General features: G+C 42.1%; 1 protein-coding gene across 6 annotated transcripts; it reads right to left on the bottom strand.

The window, feature by feature from the left end:
- Positions 1-84: 84 nt before the first annotated feature.
- On the bottom strand, positions 85-25,675 carry mag (myelin associated glycoprotein). Of its 6 annotated transcripts, none has more exons than XM_069141167.1 (13): positions 25,589-25,675; positions 15,768-15,904; positions 12,509-12,616; positions 11,449-11,524; positions 10,953-11,321; positions 10,528-10,824; positions 9,669-9,926; positions 7,317-7,577; positions 6,739-7,047; positions 5,762-5,861; positions 5,044-5,140; positions 4,722-4,775; positions 85-4,406 (listed from the first exon to the last, which is right to left on the bottom strand). In XM_069141167.1, the coding sequence occupies exons 4-13, from the start codon at positions 11,492-11,494 to the stop codon at positions 4,248-4,250; spliced, it is 1,950 nt and encodes a 649-aa protein (XP_068997268.1). In that variant the 5' UTR covers positions 11,495-11,524; positions 12,509-12,616; positions 15,768-15,904; positions 25,589-25,675; the 3' UTR covers positions 85-4,247. The 6 variants fall into 6 exon arrangements, with proteins under 6 accessions (XP_068997268.1, XP_068997276.1, XP_068997259.1 ...); XM_069141175.1 differs by lacking the exon at positions 25,589-25,675 and adding an exon at positions 19,435-19,555 and having other exon boundaries at positions 11,449-11,541; XM_069141158.1 differs by lacking the exon at positions 25,589-25,675 and adding an exon at positions 19,435-19,555.
- Positions 25,676-26,738: the final 1,063 nt, after the last annotated feature.

Genomic DNA, 26,738 nt, shown 5'->3' with positions numbered 1-26,738 from the left:
TGTTGCTTTTCAAAATAAAGAAAAGAGACAATAGGAGAAACAGACATTTATCGTTTGTTTTCTATCAATAATCAACTGTTTCCATTTCATGTTGTTTTTATTTTATTTATATTTGCATGGAACTGAAGACAGATGAATTTGCTTGAGGCGTCAAAGACTTGTTTAAAATAAAAGAGCAAGCAAACAACATAATTGCAGGAAAACATACTGTCATTAAACAACAGTGCTAATTTGTAGAGATTGCAAAACCCTGATCTGAATTATTTTGTCAATCATAAATGTAGGGAAGAAAAAAAAACTCCATAATGATAATTATGATCACCACAAAGTATTGGACATACACATTTTGCTTTACAACACACTGTGACAAAAGATTAGCATAGACATATTTGATACTTCTACTTAAAAAAAAAAAAAAAGTATAAAAAAAATATGAGGCGTTCAAAGACAGGAAGTGGTCATTGACTTTGCGCAGACAGGCAATTTCAAAATGCTAGCCAGCACAACTGGAACCCTCCATCATTAAGTCAACAGAACAATGTCTTGATAAAAGACTAAAATTAATCAGAATAGCTGGTCGGCTTCGTTTACATGCACAGAGAACTTCATTCTTGAAATTATTTTTGGGCTTTTTGTATTATGAACAAAAAAAATCTGTAAATCTGCTGCAGTTAAAAAAAATTACTTCTGACAAAATGATGTTTTCACTCAAATTTAACAAAAAGTCGGCTCAATTACCATCAATCAGCTTCAGTTACAAAATGAGGACTGCGCATATGCATTATCACCAGCAGCGATGAGCATCTCAGGTTTTTCACTTGTAGTTTACACACTCAGACCTACTTCACACAGCCTAATTGATTTGGTTTGATGTCAATAAAAGTATCCTACATGCTGTTATGCTCATCATCTTTCTCCACTCCGTCAGAGGCTTCATCAGCACGCTTTATTCAAACTGGTTTATTTGGGTTCAACAGTTCAGTTCAGCAGTTTAAACTGAAGTGCTCCTCATAGTGTAATTTTGTCAGTTTCATATTAGGATTACTCTCCATGAAAAGTCTGTAGTTATAGTGTTACCACAGTTCGAGGCCATTGCTGTATTTCACTCTCCTGACTGTAAACCATTTAGAAACACCTCACAGTGACATGCTGCTGCTTTAATGAAGTTAATCCTTCATTTTAAATGAGACGGCCACGGCGGATTTTCATATGAATTTATAAATTACACAAAATTATAACCATAGCATGTGTATCAAAAGTAATTTCAGTAATCATGACCAGATTATTTGACGTCTCCAGCTCAAGTTTACTTTCCACTTGAGCCTGCTATCAGCATCAGTACATACAGTTTAACAATGTCTGTTAAGGAGGAGAAAATCTGTGGTCAAGTTGCATATTTGATATTCCATAATGTACATTTTTGCAGGAATCATATAGACAGCAAAAAGGTTTATCATGTGTTACAAAGCTAAAACAATCTGAAAACAATAAATATCAACTGAAATCAAAATAACTATCAAGACCCGCCTGTTATCGGATTTAAAACGATAGAACACGTTTCGTCAATAATGGCTGCAGTGTGTGCAGGAGTTGTTTTTTTTTTGTGCTTTTCAGAGACATGGTGCAACTTCCTCTGTGGGTTACATCAGGTAGCGGTTATGGGCAGTACTTGAGACTTGGGAACCAAACCCTGATACTATATGGCACGCCCAAACTGCTTCGGTACCATACAGTATCGAAAAATGCTTTGTCATTCAGTACCAAATTTCGGCTTCATCCACACCAACACATTTTCAAATGCATAACTTTTGCTCTGTTTTCACAGGAGTAAATCTCAACATCTTAAAAGCCACATCCTTTCCCATACACAGCCTCTACTTGGGTGCCCCGCCCGACAAAATCACTTGGTTTTATCTTAGCAAAATCTTATATTACAGTAAAAAGCCTTATTTTACTCTTTTCGAACAAATTTTTGACCACACAGCTGCGTTCGCTGCAGTCATTTCAGACTTCTCTGTGAGCTGTCAGCACTCTTAGGTCTATCGATAGCCAATGAGGTGTTTAGGGACTCTAGTTAAATTGTAGAGTCTGGCGGTAGCTTCTATGTGAGGTGTTTAGGGGAGATCTGTTAATTATTGCTACAGAAAATAACATGGCTTACTCTTTCCCCCTGTAAACTGCAAGGGAACTAAAGACATGTACCATAATGTAATTATCTTTTGTTTCTTTTTTTTAAACAGATTTTAAATAATTTTTATTTCATATTGTTAAGGAACCATTACTGAAGTAAAGGTGTCGGTACCGGTATTGAACATTTTTAAACGACACCCAGCGTTAGCTGTATTGTTTTAACAGCTGCATCATGTCCTCTGCAAAAAATCTGATGAAATAAGCCTTAAGTGTGGAGACATCATATTGATAACAGACAGCAGAGTTAAAAAAAATAAACACATGGAGTTTAAAAATAACAAACAGGAGTGGCTTTAAGAAAAAGATGCTACTGGTTGCATTATGGGTAATGTAGGATTCCCTGTTACTGGAGTTTAACCAAACATCAGGGACTAAATCCTGATCTTCTCAACTGATATTGACCATAAAAATAACAGTCTCTTGTGAATCAACCAGTTCAATGCATTACTAAATGTCTGGCTCCTCCTTTAATAGTTAACAAAAATGACACAGAACACAGCTGAAGTATTTAACTTTAAATCCTCCTCAGTCACAGTGAGGAACAAGGTTACTCCCTGCATGTAAATGTCGCCTATGATTCGACTTTGACAGCTTCCACTAGTTAGAGGTTGGGCACTATTTTCTTAGCCTACATTAAGACAGTGTTCAGTCAAAGTGGCTGAGTGATATGTGACAAAACTGTCTTTAATTTGACACACTGGTTTTCAATAATGTGTGCCTGCTGGCTAAAGACTCGTGCAGGGTATTTTATGTACACACTGGCGTTCCTTTCCCTATCAATATACATCAAATTAATATATTACCGACACCATCATTATCGAGTTAGACTATTAGTGAGCTTTAATAATTACATCACAGGTCCATCAAATGTTTTTGAATAGCACAACCAGCTCATCACTTTTTGTCATTCAGACATCTGATGCAGTCCTGTGAGATTAGAGCATCGACCTCTCAGGCGAGGTGACCTCAAGAGATCAGTGCTCGGTGATCTTTCAGCACAATTTCAATAAACACACACGCATACGTACACACACACCCATTGTCTAAAAGAGATAACACTTTGGCCGCTCACGAGCAAGTATGTTGTGTTTTAGGTCTGTATTTTTCTGAATGAATCGGATGTAGAACGTATGTGGAGAAACACATGCTTTAGGGAGGAGGAGATGACAGACGTTTTGCCTCGGCCACAGGAAATACCCTGAAAAAAACTCAACACATTCTTCACTTGAATGGAAAACGCCGGAAACAAGGTGAGACATTTTTCCAATCTGGACAATTAAACTTCCAAAAAGCCTCTTCAGTTATGCTCAAAAGTGGTGTTGACTTTTTTTTTTTTTCTTCTTCTATTTATTATGAGAGGCTTCTGAGTCACAGCACACATTAAATATGTGGAAGCAAGACGCTGAGCTGCGTTTCCATCTCTCGCCTCTGTCGGTTATCTTCTTCTTAGGGATCCAACTGACCAAAGGAAAGAGAGGAGAAGGGCTCGATAAACACGCATAAAGATAAGAGAACGGAAAGCGCGGTTACTCCTTGCCCTGATGCTTCGACTGGCAGCAGACACAGTGACAGTTACCACAAGACAGCTGGAGAGAAAATGGTGAGACAGACGTGACACCGACCGTCACATGGAGGAAGCAATATAAACATGGTCGCTGGTTAACAGTGTATAGTGCAGAGACAGTGTACTACAACTGAGGCTTTAAATTAAAAATCATTTGTTTTATATTGTCCAGTGGCTCTCGCTCCAACCCCCTGAAAATATCAGTTTTTTTCCAAATGGAGGCGTCAAGAAGGGGCGTCCCATGAAGGAGGGGCAGCACAAGGGGTGGGGGGGGGAGTAGTGGCCTAGAGCGGGAAATTATATATGATAAAATTTGAAGAAATGGGAAACAAGGAGTCATCGTATGCAGGGTGAAATCCAGTAGAGAAAGTGTGTGGGGGAGGGGGGCTGGGGGGGGTTATTAAACAGTTTATGGGGCGGAGGGCGTGTGTGATATGGGGGGGGGACTGCCGCTGCGTCTCGCATAGCCGAGGGATCAGGGAAGGATCGCGATTCATTTGGCTTTGATTTCCGTGTAGTTGCTGCCGTCATCTCCCCTCCCCGAGGCCCCCTCCCTAGGCCTGGCACCGATAAACTCCAGAGCAGCGTAGTTCAGCTCTTGCCTCTCCAGTCCTGCCATAGAGCCCACAGGTTGATAATCCCCGTCTTCTCCCTGCAAACAGAAGCACCGTTCAGCGGCACAAATCACTGGCAAGGTGCCAATCACACCTCGGATGACAGGAGAGCGCCACAGACACCATCGAAGAAAAGATGTTAGTGGTTACTGGTTGACATACTGACAAGGAGACTGAGATGTTTTCCTGTTAGTTCGGCAGTTTGTGTTAGCGATGAGGCGGCCATGCAGAAGGCAGTATCGGAAACAAACGGCAGTGTACAGAACACAGAAGCAGATATGCGAGGAGATGCATCTGTCGCTAGAGGCTTGTGTTGTTGTTTTTTTTAATGGGGATTCGTTTGGGAACCTTACCGTAGTCTCCTCTAGAATGGAGTTAAACTTTGAGCCCAACAGCTCTGTCTTAAGCTGTGCAAGAGTTAGGGGAGAGAAAAACAGACAGAAAAACGCAGAGAAGCGATGAAAGCAAGAGAAAAACAGTGTCTGGAAAGGTAATGGTTGGAGCTACTAGACTGCTAGTGGGAGAGATTCCTTCTATAGCCTCACATGAGAGGTTAAAAATGGGGGTCTCATCATGTATGATTTGTTTTTATTACACATACGTATCACCCCAAACAGTGTGAGAATGGTCATCCAACCCATCAGAATCAGAATCATTGACTTCAGCATGTCTCACCACTTTCTTCCTCAGATTTTGTTTGTCCTTCTTGACTGCGCTGTAGTACAAAGCTGGGTTCTCCAGGACCACGTCCTGCCTAGGGTTGCCATTCTCTCTGGGGGACGGAGTCACATAATCAGACTCGGCCTCGACTGCCACTAACGCAGGGCGACACGCCAAGCCTGGGCATCCATTTTAAAACATCAAGCTCTGTAAAGGTTATGCTGGAGGCCAACTGTGGCTGTGAGTGACTGTGGTTATTTCATGGGTTTAGTCGCTTGAGATCACACCCCCTGTGGGGGGCGATCCTTCGGAGAAAGCTTGCAAATTTGGGGGTCCAAATACACCTTGAGGCTAAAAAATAAAGCACCTTGGTTAAAGAGGGCCACCTGGGTTGTATTTAGCGTAGCAGGTCAAGGATACAGAAGCAGTGTCAGATTAGGGAATCGTGCCTGCAAAATATAAGGTTAGTCCACAAGGCAGCCAGTGTGGATCTGCAAGGATTTTCAACAGGGACTTGTCGTCGCAAATGAACTGAAATTGCTCCGGAGAAATGATTCTCACGTCCACATCAATCCCACACTCACTCGTATACAACGTGCATCAATGTGTTTTAGAATGGATGACTAGGCTTAAGTGTTTCCTTGGATTTCAGAAAATGCTTAGTGAGGAAAAAAAACGACTACTTCTACCTCGCATTTGGCCTCTCTATATTAGTTTGTCATTTAATACTCACTTCTTGTTGTTGTGGCCAACGTATCTCACTGCTGCAATGATGAAAGCTATGACCGCCACTCCTCCAATGGTGCCGACTATAACGGCCATCATGTACTTTTCTGAAAATAAAGGTGGTGAAAATAAAAAACGAGACACGCGACTTAATTATTGTTGGACAACACAGAGGAAAAACTGCACTAGTACTCTGAATGAAAATGTTTCATGAGAGAAAATCCATGACCACAGAGAAGACACATTTTTTCAGAGTGGAACCACCATCTTGAAACAAAATTTAAGACATTGTAATTACAGTACAGTTGCACGCAGTTGTTACGTGTCGAAAAAGAATGCAATCATGTAGTCTTCTGGAAAGAAAAAGAATTGCGATTTATGGACAATAATTTATGTTTCAGAACCCATGAATTTCATGAAAACACCAAAACCATCAATTACGTTTTTGCAGATTTCAGATGTGTCACCATCAGAAAATAAGGTTTTACAGAAGGTAACGGGCAAAATGTAAAGCGACAGGTAATCCCGCAAAGTAGCTGGGCATTGTAGTTTTTCTCAAAACAGGAGGAGACCGTGCATTTGTTGGGTGTATTTTTTTCTGTGGATCAATACATTCTCAATTAATGGCAGCAGGACAGTGTTTGTGGAATCAATTAAAAACGTACTATAGTGCCAGTAAAGTGTTTTTTGGTTATGAAGGAAACAAGTGCAAGTTTTTATTAGCTTTTTGACCACAATAAAGCTCTACAACACAGATGAATAATCTATATCAGGCTTTGGCTACACAATCAACACACAAACATGCAGAATATAACCAGACTAGTCCTGAAATTTCTACTGTAGTGTCATATTTGGTTAAATAAGGACAGACTGAATAACCCATGACAATAATGATGATGAGGCAGAAGCAGTCGTTTCTGTTGTGATTGTATCCGACAATGCCACAGCAAATAAAAAGTAAATAATTGGTTGGTTCCTACTCACTCTCCTGCTGCAGCTCTAGAAGTACGCTCTCTCTTCCATACATGTTGTAGATGCTGCAGTGGACGTTCACGGCCGGGCCGCCGTTGTCGACCCGCTCGCCTTTCTCCCGCAGCTTGATCATGCCCGTGGAGGTGTGTCCGTCCGTGTGCGTGTAGAAGTTGTACCGGCCGTCGGTTTCGTTGATGGTGACGTTGAGGTCGGGCAGGTAGAACTCGATGGTGGGTTCAGGGTTCCCCGTGGCCATGCAGACACACTGGACGCCCTCCCTCACCACCGTGCACTTTGACTCCTCCAGGAGGACCGGGCCGTCTGTTGAAGGAGGCAGCACAGTGAGGAGCTTCGATAACAGCAGTAAGAATGTGTAAAAAAAAAATATTTTTCTTTTCTCAGAATTTAATTAAAAGCACTTAAGTCGACTTCATTTTTTAAAATTCTGCAAAGTGCATTTTTACCGAGCTGATAAGTTCACATAGGATCACGTAGATGTTTACTGCAGATTCTCCAAAACAAAGCTTCATTCTTAGTCCTACTTCTTTAATGCCACTGTCGGGTATAACGCAGGACAGCGAAGCACTCACACTCCACAGTGATGTTGAGGGAGCTGCTCGCTCGTCCGTGCTCATTCTCGGCCAGGCAGCGGTACTGTCCGTCTCCCTGCGGCGAGATTTCCAGGATGTCCAGCACTGACAGCTCGTCGGCAGTGATGGTGCCCACCAGCTCCCCGTCCTTCAGCCAGGTGAGGGTCGGGGCCGGGCTGCCCAGGGTGCTGCAGTGCAGGGCCAGCGAGGTCCCCTCTAGTACTGTCATCGAGTCGTTTACCAGGGGCTCACGGGGAGGGTCTGCAACGATAAGCAGAGAAGGGCTTGTTTTTTTTTCTTTCTCACGCGTTGTTACCTTCTATAATTTGAAGAGACAACACTTACTTAAAGGTCCAATTTTGTGTGAATTTAGGTTTCCCTTCTTTAATGGATTATAAAGCAGGTCTTGATGCTGTTTAAGCACTGTGAAAATCCCAAATCATTCAGTCCATTAAGAAATGCACAAAGCCTGTTTGGACTTTCATAAGTTTGTGATGTCACAAACTCACAGTCACTGCCCCACTGTCCAACTGTTTATGTGTAACAAAACACAGAGTGGTCATTCCAAGCAAGCCGCAAGGTTGTAGAAAACCTGTGGTTGGCCCAGACATGCATCAACTAGAAAAGAGTCAGCCAATCAGAAAGGGTCACTGACATAATTGAGCTTTAAAGACACAGACACAAAACAATCTGTTCTTGGTTGAACTCCAGAGAGAAGCTCAAGAGAGATGTAAAACTGTATTAAGATGATTTTTGGTTCTTAAACCACAAAAATATTTTCTTATGGGTATCAAGACTGCAAATAAAACACTAGAAAAGTATGAAATATGGGAACTCTAAACCTGTAATAAAACATGTTTTTTTCCTTTGGCCACGTAGGTGCAGTGTGAACAAGCTGTGAAACTAACATATCAAAACCTTTTTAGTCAAACAAACTAGAAAAGACTTGATTATATCCTCATCTAGCAGTTATGAAACAATATTATCACCCAGTTGGAGTTGTTTCTGACCATATAATGAATATCAGTACATTTAATCACTTTTAGCTTGGTTTTTGGTCAGTATCAAGCTCTAGAGGAGTCAAAAAGAGGCTATTCTTTAGTTTCTAAGTTGATTAGGTAGCAGTAAAATGTGTCTGTTGTGCTGAGCAGCTTCATTGCCGGTGGGTTTTTTGTGTGTTTTTACTGAAAACAGCTGGCTGCTTGAGCTGAAATTAACACTATTTGAATGATAAGACTGAACCAAAACAGTAAAGTTGTGGGCTGCACATATAAACAGATTGAACTCAATATAATATTCACAAGAAGAGCTGCAGGTTTGGGTGATAATTCTCTTTATTGATGTCAATGATATGTTGCTACACCTATAAAAAAATAAAAATAAAATCTAAATTGCTTTTTTTTAAATCATTCCCTTTCACATTTTTCTTAAATATTAGATATTTATTAGGATTACAGTTTACTGCCGCTTTACTTCTGTACATTTCAAAAAGGGAGATTCTGTGTCTCTTTGTAAAATATATGTGCATTTTTGTAGTCATTAGTTTGAGCAGAAGCCTCGGGCTCGAGAAACACACAACTCCTTCAACACTCACATTTTAACTGTTCGAACAGAAGGTCAAAGCACTCGTGAGCTGTGTCCCAGTTCTATACTAATTCTGAGCAGGTTTTATGTAGCAAGTAGTGCATTCACGCTGGAGAAATAATACTAAAACGTGTCAGTATGTATTGGAAATCCACTTTTCTTAATAACTATGAAAAAAAAAAGTTACACATTCAATCTCTAAAATACATTTTTGTTTGCTTCCTGCAAAGTTTGATTGACACTCAGTTTACGTCTTGTGTCAGTTGGTGTTTGTACTGAACACAAAAAAAAACATTGATTTAAGATGTGTGTTTTATGGACTGGGAACTTCCATGTTGCCCAATGCACTGATCTGCTACTCCCTTCTTGTCGTTCCAAAAGTCCACAGTGCTCATTGATGTATTGATGAAGTAAAGATCGTTTGGAAAATATTGAGCATTCATATCAGCACCAGGAGTGATTTGAGAAGTTTCTATTCCTGTTTCGAGGCTTTTTTTTTGTTTGTTTGCTGTGAAGTTTGAGGTGCTGATGGAATCCACTGTGCTGTGAATCGACACAAACAACAGCTGGTGTCCTTTGCAAAGACGCAAACATTTAAAATGCACATTGCAAGCCTATGTGGGTCGAGTATTTTGATATCAAAAATATTTCTGTGAACTGTTCCTTAATTCTTTCTGATTGGTAAATTCAAGCAATTTGAACCTTTTATGAACTAAAAACCTGTTTGCCTGCGGGATATGGGACTCCTGTGCTTTCTCACAGACTTACACTTGACAGCCAGGTACAGTGAGGTGTTCATGAGGCCGTAGCCATTGTCCCCGATGCAGGTGTAAATCCCCTCGTTCGCAGGCGACACATCATCCAGGGAGAGGGAGACGTTGGACGCCGTGTCCCACAGCAGCTCCTGGTCTCCGAACATCCAGGAGATCCTGGGAAGAGGGTTGCTGTCCACCTCACAGTGCAGCATCACAGAGCTGCCCTCCATCACCTCGGAGGAGACGTTCACCCACACTGAGCGCGGAGGATCTACCAGGAGAAGAAAAAAACAGGCAATTTAATTACCGAGCCCTCAGGTCTCAGGACGCCGCAGAATCAAAATGAGTCAATCTTTCTCGTGATGGGATCAGAACTCCTTCCCTGTTTTATTAATTCACACCCTCAAATGAAAGATGAAAGACGGATCCTTTTAATTTGAACTGGCTGCTAAAGCAAATAACGTCACAAATAAAACTGAAAAAGTACGATTATTCTTGCGCACTAATAATTCATTATTTTTAATCTGGCCTTGATAGTAATGCAACTCTAGGTACACAATGTTCGTGTGCAGAAGGGTTGGTCCACCAACAAGGGGCAATCCAACGTGACGTCACCCGCTGGTTAGTGAACTAGCACTACATTGGCACTACAATCCAATAGGAGTACATTCTCTGGGTAATAGAAGCTCGTTTCCCACATTGCTATTGAATTTGGGAAACCTCTGAGTCACTCGAGAGAGATATCTGCTTATATAATAAATTCAGTAAAGTAGGAACACAATACTCCCTTTGGAACTACAGAGGCTCAAAAGCATCACTGACTACTTGTAGGTCTTACAGCGCAAGTTTTTATTTTTATTTTTTTTACTTACACTTGATGTCTAGAGAGATGAGCCTCTCGTAGACCAGGGTGGTGTTGGGGTAGTAGACCCTGCAGCCCAGCAGCTGCCCGTTGTGCATGGGTCTGGGTGTGAAGGTGAGGGTGCTGGAGAGCACCGCGGTGTTGCTCTCCTCCACGTAGTCGGAGCTGAACTCCGGGTCGGGCAGGTAGTCGGTGTATATCCACTGGATCTCTGGAGTCAGGTCGGGGCAGTTATCAGGAGCGTAGCACGTCAGCTCCAGGTTCTCGTCACTGACAATCTCCTCCGGCACGTCAATGTTGGGCTGATCTGGAGAACAAAAACGATTGTCAGCCTTTGTGTTAAAGCGATCAAAGGCAACATTTTAAAGGTTATATGATAAAAAAATTAAAAAAAATCGATCAAATAAACAATTTTCCACCCCAGTTTTCACTCACCCAGAACTTTGAGCTCAGCGTAGTCCGGGTACGTGTACATGTTTGCTCCACCGAGGTCCGCGCGAAAGTAGTATCTCCCTGAGTGCTCTGTGCCGATGTTGCTGATGAGCAGAGTGCAGTTCCTCTGGTGCAGGTCGCCCAGCAGCTTGGTGCGGCCCTTGTAGCTCTCGTGCACGACGTCCGTACGCGATTTGAAGACTACGGGAGGGAAGAGTTGAGGGTAGGGTTGGCCAAAGTACCAGATGCCATGGATGCCACGGTACGGCCTGATGCCCGACGGATACATGAAGGTGCACGGGATGACCACACAGGAGTTAGTCATGGCCGAGATGTCCCGAGGGACCCAAACGTTCCACTGGCAACTGGCATCTGGGAGAAGAGACAGATGTTGAGGGACTCATCTTCTCCAAATAGATCCCTGCATGCGTGATGTTAGGAATAATGATGGAAGAATTTGACTACCATCAAGCCAGAAAGAAGTACATAAATTCCTTACCGTTGATGATCAACAGCAGTGGTAAGAGCAGCTCCAAACACCACATGGTCTCCGCTCAACGCTGAACCATAGACCTCTGCAACAGACAGCAACCTGTCAGTTACAGCACAAGCATCATCAAGAGAAAAAAAAAAAATTGTTTAAAAAAAAAAAAAAGGAAACCGTGCTGCTACATGACTCAGACATAGCATCCAAATGTTCTGGTAATTTAACAGTTTAGTTTCCTGTTTTTTTAGTTTTTTTTTTTAGTATATGCCCTTATGTAGCCCTTAATGTCTACATAGTGAGCGGGTCCTCTTCCACGGAGTGCGCCATGTTGCACCGACATGTTTCTACTGTAGCCCAGAAGTGACGAACCAAACACTGTCCTCCAAAACCCCCACTGGCTTCCCGTCCCTCAACGGATCCAGTTTTAAAGTCCTTCTCCTCACCCACAAAACCCTGAACAACCAGGCCCCCTCCTTCCTCACCGACCTGCTCCACCACCACACTGCTGTCCGTGGCCTCCGCTCCTGTAACGCCAACCGCTCAGAACCGAGCACCGGACCTGCGGCTGCAGAGCCTTCTCAATAGCTGCCCCCCCTCCCATCCCCAACCCTAGCTGCCCCCTCTCCCCCCCTCCCATCCCCAACCCTCCCCCAGGAAGTCTCTCTGGCAAACACACCTGAGACCGCACTGATCTGACTCATTCAGATTCAGATTTAAATCACAACTAAACAACCCACCTTTTCAGAGCTGCTTTTAATGTGTGATTTAGGTTCTATTTTTATTCGTGGATTTTTTTTAATTTTTTTTTTATGTGACTAATGTTGTGTGATTTAACCTGTAACCTTTCCTAAGTGCTGTGACAACCGTTGATTCAAGCTTGGAGTGGGAGGCGGAAGCACGGGCTGTTCAGTCGGTTGCAATCGGCAACCTCGCCTACACGCCACTAAATCCTGCACACTGCTCTTTTAACTCGGCTGTTTGATAAGTGTTAAATTGGATATCCAGGTGTTTAAATTGTATTTCAAGATATGACTGTGTTTTTTTTTTTGTTTGTTGTTGTTGTCTTTTTTACCTTGAAATGCCGATGGTTAGAAACAGACAGATTCTCTGCAGGACAGCTCGTCAGCAGCTCCACTAGAGGGTGTTCACTCACACCCGGTCAGCTTGACAGCCCTATTCTCTGTGGAGAAAAAGAAACAAAAAAAACTGCTCGTGACATCAGCATCATCAAGCCATTACATCACTCGCAGCGCCCCCTCACTCGCACAGAGCCGTAGTAAAGGCACACAAACGCAGCGTCAGTCAGCACCTGTTTGCTCCCCCTCAGTGGAGTCACTCATGGTGGTCGCCGTACGTAAGCCCGTCCGCTTGAATGACTCTCACTGTTGTTTGAGCTCTGACGTGGAGCCAAACCCCAGTCACCACACATCACGTCATCAGCAGACTACTGATACTATCTGTGCTCTACCAGAAATAAATCAGGAGGTCAGAAGGGACTGATAACAATGTTCGGTGATGACAGCGTGTGTAAACGAGTGACACTGCATCAGCTATTAAACCAGAGGATGACAAAGTGAGCAAAATAGTACAACAAAGGCACTTTACAAACTCAATAACACAGCAGCATCAAACTTTCTTTTTTTTTTGTTGTTATTTCCCTGCAACGTTATCACTTTATTGTTTGATATATTAACCCTGTATCCAAAAAGTCCATTTTTGTTTTAATTCCATCCATTATGAAGTCAAATGAGTCTCAGTCAACTCTCAAAACTCAATTTCAATCAAACGGTAACGACCACAAACGTCCAGAATTTAGCATTACTGTAACCCTTGTATGTGAAATGTGTGGGAAGGTACGGTTGGAGTCGACTTCTGATCAGGCGCCTTTGATGGTAAATAGTCTGCTTATGTAGCAACTTTTCATCTCTCCTCCATTTTGCCTTATTGCTCTACAAAGCGCTTTACACTTTTGTAACAAACCTCACAATAAGAAGGAAACGAGCTCTCCCATCTGAGTCACAGCCGCAGTAAAAAAATTAACTTTTAAACTTTGTTAACATGTCCATGTTGTGATTTTTCTTTTTTTTTATATACAATAAAAGAAATATCATGAGCGGAATAAGCAGTCAATGTTGAGCATTTATAATTTGGAACTGCGGTAACGGTCTCTCAAAAACAGACAGTCAAGGTTTCATGCACATACTACATCAGGATAAGGGACTTGACATTTCATCGAACTGCAGATGAGTAGCACATGGGCTGGATGGAGATAAGAGGTGGGGACTGTTTGCATATTCATATATCCAAACGTACAAATGAAGGAAAAGATGCGGAGTCATATCTGAGCTACATTAAGGCATTATGCGATTCTTTTCACGTGAAAAAAAACCCATCTGAATATATAATTTTGATGAACCGGGAGGAGTTCTCAGGGGTCTAATCACCGCCAGAAGAGGGACTTTGAATCCAAAACATAAAGAGAAGTCAATACCGAACATCTGTCAAATTTGGGAAAAAAATAAATGAAACTCCTAATATGGTGTAGCTGGACTCTAAAAATTCTAATGAAGAGCATTTCTGATTAAATGCAACTACTAATCATGATGAGATGTAAAATAAATCATCTCAATTGTTAGTTAGTCATCACACAGAGACAGTACTGCTAATATTACAGTATCTCAAATGTTTTTAATTAACGCTTGTTAAGGTGTTTCAAGTCTTTTTAAAGATTTTATTGTTTTCTTTTTTTCAGTTTTGCCTTTATATGACAGTATACAGTTGAGATGGACGGGTGAGAGGATGGACATGCAATGGAGGTCTGAACCAGGGTCTCTGCTGCTCAGGGCATATAGTCCAGTCATTCAGCCATTGGGTCGCCATGTTTTGGAAATTTTACAATACAATTTTTGCTATAGTGTCTCCTCATTACATGTCTACAAACTGATAACAAAGTATTTTTTTTTCATAAATTATTATGAATTTGTATATCCCTGCCCTGCAGTTTGAACTTTTGGTGCCATCAAAATACTATAACGCACTAATTTACACTCAGCAGCATGTTATAATCATTGTTTTTTTTTTATATATATATATTTACTTTCTATTTGGACTTCCATCAGACTGACAGGCTTTTACGTCTCTTGTTCTTTAAATCTATAACTGTCTAAAAGCGTAAACCAGTGCGATGACTGTTTCTTTGGACTGGATGCAGAATTAATGCATACAGAAGTAGAAGCAGAGGATTTTCCACCTCGTGCTGCAGCAGCCGGTGTGTGCAGATGGCGGGCCAGAAAGTGGATTGTGCTTTTAGAGCTTCGTGATTAACACGTCTCAACGTCCCCCGGAGAATCCATGACCAATATTCGCCTTGTTGATGGAGAGAAGTGGAAAAATTCTGTTGTTTTGACATCGCAAGAGAAGATGGATGTGTCATACTGCTCATCATTCCCACCGCCAGACACTCACAAATTCACAGGTATCTGTCCATCCATCCATTATCGGCATCCTGACATGTAAAGTTTATTTTAGTGCCACTCATCTTTTTTTTTTTAAACACGCTGTAACTAGTTATTTTTGCCACTAGGCGGCAGTGCACCTTTTCAAGCCGATGTGATGAACTTGGCAGACAGTTAATGATTTTGACATCCAGTAAATAAAGGTGCAGCATTGATTGGAAGTCGTGTTTCTGTCCACCTGGTGAATGTTAGCCCAATATTGACTCTCTTTTGGCTCTGTTTTTCATTTCTACCAACTCCAGAGGGAAATAAGTCTTCTGTTGCTGAATGCTCCTCAATCCAATATGCTCACCAGCTGGATGCTCACCGTGTCTGTCTGCAGCGAGGTTTTTTTTTTTTGTTGAAAAATTAACAACAAAAAAAGCAACCCTTTTTCTTTTACTAACTAAATACATAAATATATATATATATTACAGCTGCTTTCTAGAAAAAGAAACATTCCAGATCGAGAGCGGTCACATTTCGAGACGTCTTCGCCGCACCGCTGTGGCCGTGACAACTTTTCTCCGATGTTGCGTCAAGCTCATCCATCTGCTCTGCAACAAAAGGCCTGAGAGGCGGGCGAGTGTGTCCGGGGCGAGATGCCGTGCCTCAGCAGGAGAGAATGGAGCCGAGCAGCCGGGTCCGGGCCACTGACACCACCGCCACCAGCCCCAACAACAACGGCCTCATTGATGGGGCAGACAAACGGCTGGCACAGAGCACACAGCATACGTGTGCACACTTATATACACACACACACACACACACACACACACACACACACACACACACACACGCAGCGCGCGTGCGCACGCACACGCAGAAAACACTTGCCTCATACCAGCCTCAGCACCAGGCTCCTGCTGCCTCTCAGCCCTCACTTCTTCTTCTTCTTCTTTTCTTCTTCTCCCTCCAGTCGTTGTTCTTCGCCCTGAGTCTGTCTTCTTGCTCTGGATCCGAGATGCCAGACTCTGTGGGGAAAGGACAGACAAGGGAGATAAAAAAAAAGAAAAAAAAAAAGAGATGTTTAGAGGCAGACAAGGGGAAGAGAGGAGTCTGTGTGAGCTCTGGTTTACATGTGTCGTGGGCAGAACTGAATATGCGTTCGGGCATTTTTTTTTTTTTTTAGAGCTGGTCTTTTGGCCCACTCGGCATTCCTTCCCTCTGTTCCACCGTTTCCCTGAGTGGTCCCATGTGTCCGAACCGTGCTCCCCCACCCCCATACTGAGGTCGAAGCAAAACACGTTGACATCAGTCGGAAGTTTTTCATCGGAGCCCGAGACACAAGGGCAAAAAGCTGTGCGGTGAGGAAGGGTGACTCAGATTCACTTTCAGTGCGGCGGTGTCAGAGCAACATGTGAACAGAAGGAGGAACGTAGATTCTGCGAGAGAAATATGTAAATTAGAGGTTTACATTTCGTTCATTTGGACCTAAAACAGGGGAAGTTTCTTTCCACCCTCATTACATGTGGAGAGTCACTGCGTCCAAAAGCCATTAGGCCACCGGCCAAGTGGTGGCATGGAACAGGGCTGTGGATAACCTCAAGGGAATCCCTCCGTAAACAAGTCTGGAGAGGAGCTGAAGAAGAGAAGGATTCTCACATGAGACGTGTAGAAACGAATACGCAGCGTGCCATAACCCCCTCCCCACACCCACACACACACACACACACACACATACACACACACATGCAGCATACGGCATGCCACCACACAGCTCAGTGTGGGGTGTGCAACTATGTGACCTTCCTCGGCACCCCCACTCCGCTGCTTGTACGCCCAGCACGCGTCATTGTCCTGCCGGGACTGTAGTCATTGTCCCACACAGTACATATACATTAAATGTGCGAGAGCAGACCGGGCGCGGCCATCTAGCGATGCAAAATTATGTCACGTGTTTGTTTCTGCGGAATTGTATCACAAAGATAGAAGCAAATAGGACTTTACAGGGACTGATTTATTATAGTTTACTGAAAATGTATAAGATTCGTAATGAAAAAGCGCATTGGGCGCATGTTTACTTTCATTTCATCTTTTTGTTTGTGTTGCGCACAAGGAAGAAGAAGAAAAAAAGAAAAGGAAAAAAAAAAAGAAACTCCCTTTGAAACATCTGAAGCAATCAAACTTCAACACAATCACTTATGCCGCATCACACCTCGGGGATCCAGACGCTATCTGAACAATCAGCTCGGCTAAATCAGGCCACGACACCTTTTTATGAGCCATTTCACATTATTGAAATTGCTCACACAAACAATTAGCCGTGCCAAGAAGAATATTTTCATTGTGAACATCGTCTGCGGGCTGCGTTTATAAGTGCATCGCCGCGGAGGAGGGGGGGTAAAAAAAAAAAGAAGAAGAAAAAAAAAAAGAATGGTAACGTTGTATTGCTGAACACTGCCCATTGTGCGAGGGAGAAACTGGAGGAATTTTTTTTTTTCCGGAACAGGCCCGCTCACAGCTTGCGCTTTGCCGCTTGCCTGTGACGCGCGTTGATCCACCACAAGCTAAGGAAATACTCGAGAGGAGCAGATGGTCTTAAAACATGACTGCTCCCCCCCTCCCACACATGGCGAGCTGAGCTGTGATGAGCCCAGCGCAACACACACACACACACACACACACACACACACACACACACACACACACACACACACACACACTTATAGAGACAAGATACAAACATAAACACGGAGATATGCCAACATCCAGTCACTCAGTCTGTCCAAAGTACTGCAGAGAGCACTGGCATAAATAAAAGACCGGATTTTGAGGTAATGAAAGAAAATAAAAACCATCACGGTGCTTGCCTCTTACATTTAATACTCTGAGGTGTATTCTCGTTTTTCTTGCCCGTATTGGGTGTATTGTTTCAGAGTGTTATGGTACTTCTTAAGCCGTGCTGTTTGTTTTACTCTCTCTACTTCCATATGATGACGTTCGTTTTTCAAGAAACTTTTGTTTTACGAGCCAGTTTCGATGTAAGAATGTGAGAAACCACAAAAGATTTCTCTGTTGTGCATGCCAGTCACAGGTCCTGCTTGCTTACACAACGGTTTATTCTGACACATAGTGAAGGCTTTTTTTTATTATTTTTTTTTTATTTTTTTTTTTAAGCATTTATCTTAAACTCTGCATTTTTCTTTTTTATTTAAACTTTAAATCAACAATCATTTTTTTTCCCATCTCCAAAAAAACACCGACAGAGGTGGATACCATTTTTAACATCAGGTTTAAATGGAGTCTTTTAGCAAGTAACAGTAAAGTGAGCCTCAGTTGGCAGGTCACCAACAAAACGAGAGACCAGGAGCCCCGATAGCTTATTTCTTTCTTTTCTACCTGGCAAACCCAGCGACTCTGGCAATCCCCATCCCAGTGGGCAGATGGTGAGCCGCAGGCCTCCTCTTTCTGAACGCTCCTTCCGCTCTGAACAAAAAGGGGGCGACAAACGGAGCCGTCACCTGCTCGGCCACACCAAAACAAAAATACAAGTGTGGCCTCGTCCCGACCGACGCGCCTTCAAACACGTCCGCTCGACTTACAGGGACTGTCCCTGTAGGTCCAGGGGTACAGGGGACTGTCTCTGGCTTGTGTTTGGTGTAAACTCAGAAAATAACAAATTAATGTGGTGAAAAATTGGCCTGATAGGATGTTAGTTGAGATTTATCTGCTGTTGAATCAGAAAAAGCTTAAAAATTACTTTTCTAAATCTCTTCCCAAGGTAAAACTGAATGCTTGTCGATTCTTACAGGGAATAAAGGTCAAAATGTGCCAATGCCTTTTTGGCTCTGTGCTCTTGATTAAAGTCACTCATTGGGCTTTAAATAACAATGAAAAGTATACAGCAATAAATGTGTTTGCCTTATTAAAAAAAAAAAATGGGAATGATGCAGGGACTCATTTTGGCTCGCAACAGTAACTATAAAGAATCTGACCCCTGTTGAATGATTTGTTAAAACTGTTTTGGTAGGCTGTGTAATCCCTTATCTGTTTAGATGTGGTAATACTTTCTGGCAATCTCGGCAGCGGCTCGGCGCTAATGGCACAGGCAGTGAAATCCTTCCAGTAATGATTGGCCAGGCTTTTAACAGCCCCCGCTAACGCCGAACAACTCGCACACTCACTCGTGTGCACGCTTACACATCATCATCAACACGTTCACTTGTGCAGACGTTCTCTCACACGCACGCACGCACACACTCACACACACTTATTCATTACCTAACTGGGTCTAACTTGTGACTCATCCGACTCTTTCCACTCCCTTATCTCATCATCTACGAATGCAAACAAGCACGCACTCAGCCTGACTGTAGGTGTTTGACCTCAGAAAGCAAAAAAATAACGAAATTATTTGACAGAGTGATGGACAGACTTCCCCTCTCCTGTTATAGACAAATCTGCATTCTCTTGCTTCTTTCTTGCTGAACAAAACATCACTTCCAAAAGCTCCAAAGGGCGTAAAAAGAACAAACAAATCTGAAGAAGTGCAGCTCCTCACCTGTGTAGGTGACCGCGGCCGACCTCCCAACGTTCAGCAGCCTCCGTACGAGCAGAGCCAGCAGCCGTGTCCCTCCGACACTCACATGCAGATCACGCCAGTAAGACCTCTCGCCACTTTCTGTACCAAGCCCCAACAGTGGGGGAATAAACGGCCCTCCCCACCACCACCATCACCACCACCGCCGCCGCCGCCCCCCCTCCCATATGAAAATCAGCCCTTCAGTGTAGCAGCATTGTTCTGAAGCTTCACCCCAAGGCTCAGCCATTCATAAATACACACGGGGGCCACAAAGGGCCACACTGTTCGCCCTCGCCCCGACAAATACGGGTGAGGCTTTGAGCTCCGAGGGCCTTTTCTGTCCAATATGACCAATTGCTGAACACATTTCATCATTTTAAACTGATGCAGCCAAAAAAAAAATTTTTTTTTTTTTTTTTTTTTTTTTGGGGGGGGGGGGGGGGGGTGATGGGGGGTCAGTGTAACAGAAGGCAGGAAATGAGATTGGGAGGGGTCGATAAAGATGAGGAGGAGGGGTAGGAATAAAGTGTGAAAGGAGTAAGGAAGCCTACAGTAAATGCTTGGGAATGTCATTCAGCCAAATCTGCCATTGATTGAGACTGCAAATCCAAGTCAACGCTTCAGAGGCTAAAAAAAAACTGAAACAAACCCAACAGTACTTTGCATGTTTTACAGCAGTAAGCACCAACCTGCTCTTCAGAGTATGATGAAGAGCATTATATTTTCAAATGTGTTTTTCTACCAGCAAGGCTGCCACTGGTTTCTACTCATTTTACCGCAAAACAAAAATCAACTTACAAAGTCTTTAAAGTTGCTGATAAAACCAATTTCATCATGTCCGCTTCTGTTTTTTTTTTTTTTATTGTCCCAGTATTTCCACACATTACATAGAAGTAGTGTGAATTTAAGAGGAAAAAAAAACATGAACCTGAATGGATTACCAAAGCCTCTCTAAACTCAACTATTACTGTTTATACTTGTCAGCTTCTTCAAACTGAGAAGTTCAATGTCACATTACAATACTGCAACACTCAGAGGTTTATACAAAGTCAAAGATAACCATCAACGACTAGAAAACGATCTTGAATTTACAGCTATTTATATTATTTAAATTCAAGTTCACAGAAGTTCACTGTTTCAATGCACTGATGTCATTCTGGCCCAAATTTTATTGTTAAACTAAAATATCCTGCTTTCCTTTCATATCTTAGTCACAAGTATTTAATAACTACATTTTGGTCGACATATCAATATCGGTATATTTTTACTTTCTACTGAAGTACCGTTATCGGCCACAAAAATCCAGCATTTGTCGTGCTCTACGGATGAAATTAGAAAGTCGTTTGAAATATGACATTGACTTTTCCTAAAAATGACCGTTTTATCTCGATGGTACTTTCGACCTCTGAACTCACATTACTGGTCTTCTGGGCTTCTCTACATCTCACTGCACAGCAGGGGCTGGTACAGAAGAGCTGTGTATGAAGAACATCTCCACTGCCTCTGTGACTAAAGACACTACAGACTCCTCCTTGATGTCTTAAATGGGTCACAGTGAACTGAGGATACTCTGAAGCAGCTTTTACACCCAAAGAAATAGTTTTCTGTTCAAACGGTCTGTGTAATAATTCTACATCGCAACTTTTTCAGCCTTTCTCAAACTCAGCAAATCACAGTAATCAAAATATAATCTGCGCGACTGCGTGAGTTATTATTACATCTGAAGTCAATTTACAACTTCAGCAGTTTCATTTGGTTGTTTTAAGACAGTTGTACATCAGATGAGAAAAATACACCTGCTAATCTACCAACTGCTCCGACATACTACCGTTATCAATAAAGACACGACACATTGCGTGCGTTCACGCAGTTGCATGGTGCTGCGACCGTGTCATGAAACCCCAAGACTTGCTAACAAACCCCCTCCCTCCTCCTCACACAGTAGCCATTGTCTCCCGAGGCCTTCTGGGACAGAACAGCTCAGCTCGAGCCTGACACCACACAACACTGGGAAGTCGATGTGCACAGATAATTGTCTTTTAATCACAACAATCCCCTTTTCTCTGCCCTCGCTCGTTTGTCTCTGTCTCTTGTTCGACCTTTCTTCTCTTGGTTATAACTCTGGTGGCTTTTAGTAACTTTTGACCGACCACAATCAGGACCTGAAGGTAGGAATTATGGGCCTCCTACAAGAGGGAGTCCGAACTGCTGATATTAAAATAAAAAAAACAAAAAAAACAAGTGTGTGTCTACAGCTCAAGCACAACCTAAACATGAATATGAAGCCCTGCAAATCTAAAAGACAACTTTTATGTTTTCCTGATAAGCAACTGTCCGCTCTACACACACACACACACACACACACACACACACACACACACACACACACACACACCAGGTGTGTAGAGGAGATCAAATAAACCGGATTTGACATTTTTTTATATTCTTCACACGACAATTTTAAACCCCTTTAACATGAACAAACGAGTGCAACTTGGGAAAAGCTTTTGAGGCCGGCTCGTCTCCATTTGAAAGATTATTGTGTCTCTCGTCCCAAGGATGGCTGCCATTTCCCCCCGCCTTCAAATGGGGCTGTTCGGACCAGCTACAAGCACTTTTGCCCTTCAGACATTTTTTAACATGATGTCATGGGAACTAGTTTGTTTCAAGCGTACCCCGTTTTTTGTCGTCAAGGGAACAAATAAATCACCAATGGCGCGAGCATCCTGTTTTCCTTTGCAGTTCTTTGCCATGATCAGTTCTATAATGTCCAAATCAAGATGATCTCATGGTACAAGTCATAGCTTGCATGGCGCAAATATCATGAAACAGCGCCCTGCAGAACAGCATAGGACAGGTTGGTGATACGGTCTCCAACAAAGAGTCAGTTTTATTTCTTTTAACCGAGACTGTCCTTTAAAAAAAAAAAAAAAAAAAACATGGGTTTATTGTGCAAGCAGCTTATTACAACCCACAGTACGTTTTAAAGGTCTGCGACCTCGAGCGGTATAAATAATGACAATCTGGTGTCCCGAAGAAGTGACGCAGTTCAGATGATGCATATGTAATGAGTTTTCCTTGTTAGTTAGAGATGGGTTGGGTAGATGTTTCCATACAACAGTGGACTTTGGTCCAAGAGGCTGTTGTTTTGCTTTCCTTTTACAACCACGAGTTGGTAAAGTTTTTTTAAAACCGGGTTTCCTGTAAGCCTGGTATTACCAGACCTAAATTAAGGGCAACGCTCCATTGAGGATTGTGTCCAGTCTTGGCATCGTAATGGGCGCAGACCTCGGATTCATTTTGTATCTATTAGAGCAGCCTTTAACCAATCAGCATGGACTACCACATGACATATGCTGTGCGCCTAAACTAACCAAGTTCTACAAAAAAAAAACCGAGATGTTGCCTCAATGTGAGCAGAGTGCAGCACCATGCTGGTAAATGACCGCCGCAGATGATGAACACTCTTCATCTTCCATTCTACGATATTTCTTAGCGTTGCTTCAACTGTTCGTATCACTTCATCTAGCTTTACCCCTGCCGCCATCCTTGGAACAACAGCTCGAAACAAATGTCAGTGTTTCAACGTCTTCACACTTAGCCACCCCCGCTGGTCTCTAATTGGTCCGCCCTTCAAGAGTGGCTGAGCGAACTTTCATGCGAACAGGCTTTCCAGACTTTAATCACAGTGAAGCTGGGGGCAATGGTCTCGTGGTTGCTGTCATGGCAATGAAGGTTGCATAATCCTGGTTGCAAGACGTCGCCGTTCACTTCGTGTTTCCAACCCTGAGTCGGGATGGTTTCTTTTAAAGCTGTCTTTACTATTGCTATGACGATGAAGGTTACATAACTTTAAGGAAGAAGTAACTTTGATGCACAACATGGTTCAAATTGTCACTTTAACCAAAACCATTATCTTTCCCTAACTCCAACCAAATGTTTTTTTCGTACCTAAACCTAACCAGGGCCGCTAATTTAGGAAACATTCCTGTGGGTCGTATTTCAGGGTAGAGAAAAAAAAAAACGACCTTTATGGTTGTATGGGTTGGAAAACGACCATAATCTTGTGTTCTTACATCAGTTGAGAAAATGATCTCATTGTTAAATATAATATAACCTTTTAAAGGCTCTGGTCACCAATGATAAACCCACACAGGTTGTTTTGGTGGATCAGTCCTTTTCTCAGGGCTCTGCGTGTGTGTACAGCTTGATTGACATTCTCCTTTTAGATGAAACGAGCTTGGGCGAATTACATTTTTATAATTCTTATAAGCGCACTTAGTCCTGTCCACCTTCAACCAGAGTGGATGGATGCACAACTGAGTGTCTACTCACTATTTGGGGACTCTGGGTGCACAGTGCTATTGTCCAACCATCTAATTCACAAACATACTACAAGACTTTCATTTTGCAACAGTACTAAGAGTAAAACAGACGGGAATCCACATGGTGTAAACCCACAGACGCACAAACATGCTTTTACAGTATTATGGTACTATTGAGGGTGGTGTGGGTGAGTGATGGGGGTTGCTGGGATTGTACTGGACAGAGACGAGTGACAGAATAACACACTGAGAATGGATCCATTGTCCCTCTGTCCACTTTACTGGTCAGAAGCAGCACATAGATGAACAGTTGGAGAGACGTTAAAACTTTAGAGTTTTTATTGTTCCACTTTGCCTCTTTACCTTACTCATTCTGCATCCTGTGCATTTATCTGGTATTACTGCATTTATTACTCTGTAAAGTGGAGTGAGGATCTAGAAAACAGCATGCTTGAAACTTGGTGAAGTCCCTTTCCTGGCCTTGATTAATACTCTAAAAACTCCTTACCAGTCACATGTGTCCAATCCAAGGAAAAACTCATCCAATGCCTTCGAATATCTTGGATGTAACTCTACACCGAGGCCTTCATTCAATATGCACAATTCTATGAATATGCAAATAGTCCCACCTATACCTTGACCCACCCCTTGCGGGATTGGTTTCTAAGGTGACATAAAACTTTTGCAGTACGAATCCATGTTTTTTGGACAGTTGTTCCAAAATGGAAGAGCTTAGTCATGACATTTACTTATTTTCCTGTTTTACAGCATATAAAAACTTTGAGACTTTGAGACTCAATAAAAATTCAACTTGTCATGTATTTCCTATCAAAATGAGATGATTTGTTACTTTGTAGTTATGTTCAATGAATTTCAAAATGGTCAGTAATGACATCATCAGAAATTGTGAGTCTAAATTGTTTGTGCAAATAGGACCAAAGCATTCGGTCATTGGGTTAAAACTTAAAACTCTCCGAATATCAATGAGAGATTATTGACCCCATTTTGTACCCAGAACTCTGACATGCTGCTGTCCACGGGTTAGTCGGGATTTTTATTCCCAAAGGTGCACTTAATCTCATTTGGCCTGAGCTCCCACATTGAGCTCCAACTGTCATTGAGTAGCGTTAAATTGGATTGTTTCATATGCAGGTCATTTTGTGTCTTTTCAAGCCTTGTTAGTAAATCAGACCTTTTTTTTTTTTTACATTTTATCAGCTTTTCCCATCATGGACAAATTATTGACAGCTAAATATGCGACCCAAGTCTCGGACGCATCACTATTTGTTCACAAGGTTGCTTCTGTGATTTACAGTGTCTACAAACTTAACACAGACTGCTAAAACAATGAAAACAATGACTGACATATATAAAAATGATAATTGGTTAGGAACATAATGAATCCCAGGGTTTGTTTCTTTCTTTCCTTCGGTCCAAATTTTAAGAAAATAATTCTCCTCAACCAGTCTCTCATATTTTAATACAGGCTGATGAATACATAAAACACGATTATCAAACAGAACAGATCACCCATTTCTATTTTCTGCGTGGAGAAGCAAATAGATCGTTAACTCGCAACAAGCCTGCACTCTACACCACACTGCTGTGACATATCTGCCCCTTTGAGTGTTGCCACTGATTGGTCTCAATTCACTGCTATTCTATTGCAAAAACAGGATTTTCAAGTGAAAGATAAAAAACAACAACAACAAAAACAAGATTGATAAAAAAAAAACAACAACCACAGAAACATGTTGTCATAAAGTAATTAATAATAACTATAGATCGGAGAGCAGCAGAGCTCTTACCTTATCAGCTGATCTGAAGCCAGTGAGGAGCTCAGAGTCGTCTTCTCTCCTTCAGCATTTGTTTTCTCTGCTGCTCTCCCTCCTCCCTCCTCTCGTTCGCTCTCTCGATGTCAGCAGATTGGGTCTTTGGCATACGAACCTATGATTGGAGAGGAGAGGAGGGTTGAGTGTGTGTGGGGTGGGGGGGGGGTGCAGCTTTCAGGATTATTTTATTTAATCAAAGGATAATTCTGTTGTTTTACCATTTCAATCTTGTATTTATTGTTTGGCCATTTCTATCGTTATCACAACAATGTAGTCACCAAAGTAAACTTGCTGAGATCTGGGAGAACGTCAGAATGCCCAAAATAAAGTTCGACAAAGAAAGCAACATGAAAGAAAAAAAACTGTGTCTTCACATCGTGGATGAAGATTTCAATATACTGTGGCAATGTGAAGATCAGCAGCACAAACCTCTGTCGCTGTAAACACCCTTCAAGAACGTCAGGGTGTTGATGGACAGCAGCAAGGACGTAGAAGACGTCGTAGTACCTTAGAAAAATCCGTAAACCTGCAGCAGAGGACATGATTTATATAATTAAATTCTGTTAGTCGAGCAACTTGACATAGAATGTGTTAATGTCTTACCTGTTTCTTGGAAGTGAAATCTTTAGTTGTCCACGTGACAGCAGCAGTGATTCGCTTTAAGAGATGACAACTGAAATTCCACCTGTTGTTTCTCATGTTAAACTCAGTGTAGTATTACTACGCCTACTTCTTCTCATGTAAAATATGACATTTTTATTTTTTGTGTGGTATCGAAACATTGTGGATCAATGGACAATCTGAATATACATAGATTATCCCAGTCTGGATAAAGTCGAGATGATGTCTAAATTAGTTCAGGATATAGTCTAGATAAAGTCTCGATTAGGCCCGGGTAAAGTCTAGATTAAATCTAGATAAAGACTAAATTAGCTCCAGAAAAAGTCTAAATTAGCTCTAGATAAGGTCTAAATTAAGTCTAGATAAAGTATAAATTAAGTCTGGATAAAGTCTAGATTAAGTCTAGATGAGGTCTACATTAGGTCTGGAAAAGGTCTAGATTAGGTCCAAAAAGGTCTAAATTAGGGCCAGATGAAGTCTAGATTAGGTCCAAAAAGGTCTAAAT

This window comes from Embiotoca jacksoni, unplaced genomic scaffold (genome assembly GCF_022577435.1).
Source record: "Embiotoca jacksoni isolate LCO1_2020_lvr unplaced genomic scaffold, fEmbJac1.0.p SCAF_11, whole genome shotgun sequence".
NCBI lineage: Eukaryota > Metazoa > Chordata > Actinopteri > Embiotocidae > Embiotoca > Embiotoca jacksoni.
The sequence above is the reverse complement of the archived record's forward strand: the minus strand, read 5'-3'. Positions and strand labels throughout refer to the sequence as shown.

Excerpts from the sequence above, each read along its gene's own strand:
- mag (XM_069141167.1), bottom strand. The coding sequence starts at position 11,494 with ATGTGGTGTTTGGAGCTGCTCTTACCACTGCTGTTGATCATCAACG. Across the intron at positions 7,578-9,668 it reads ACTGTACCTGGCTGTCAAGT|ACCCTCCCCGTGAGCCCCTG; the intron begins GTAAGTCTGTGA and ends TTATCGTTGCAG. Across the intron at positions 7,048-7,316 it reads CCTCAACATCACTGTGGAGT|ACGGCCCGGTCCTCCTGGAG; the intron begins GTGAGTGCTTCG and ends CTCCTTCAACAG.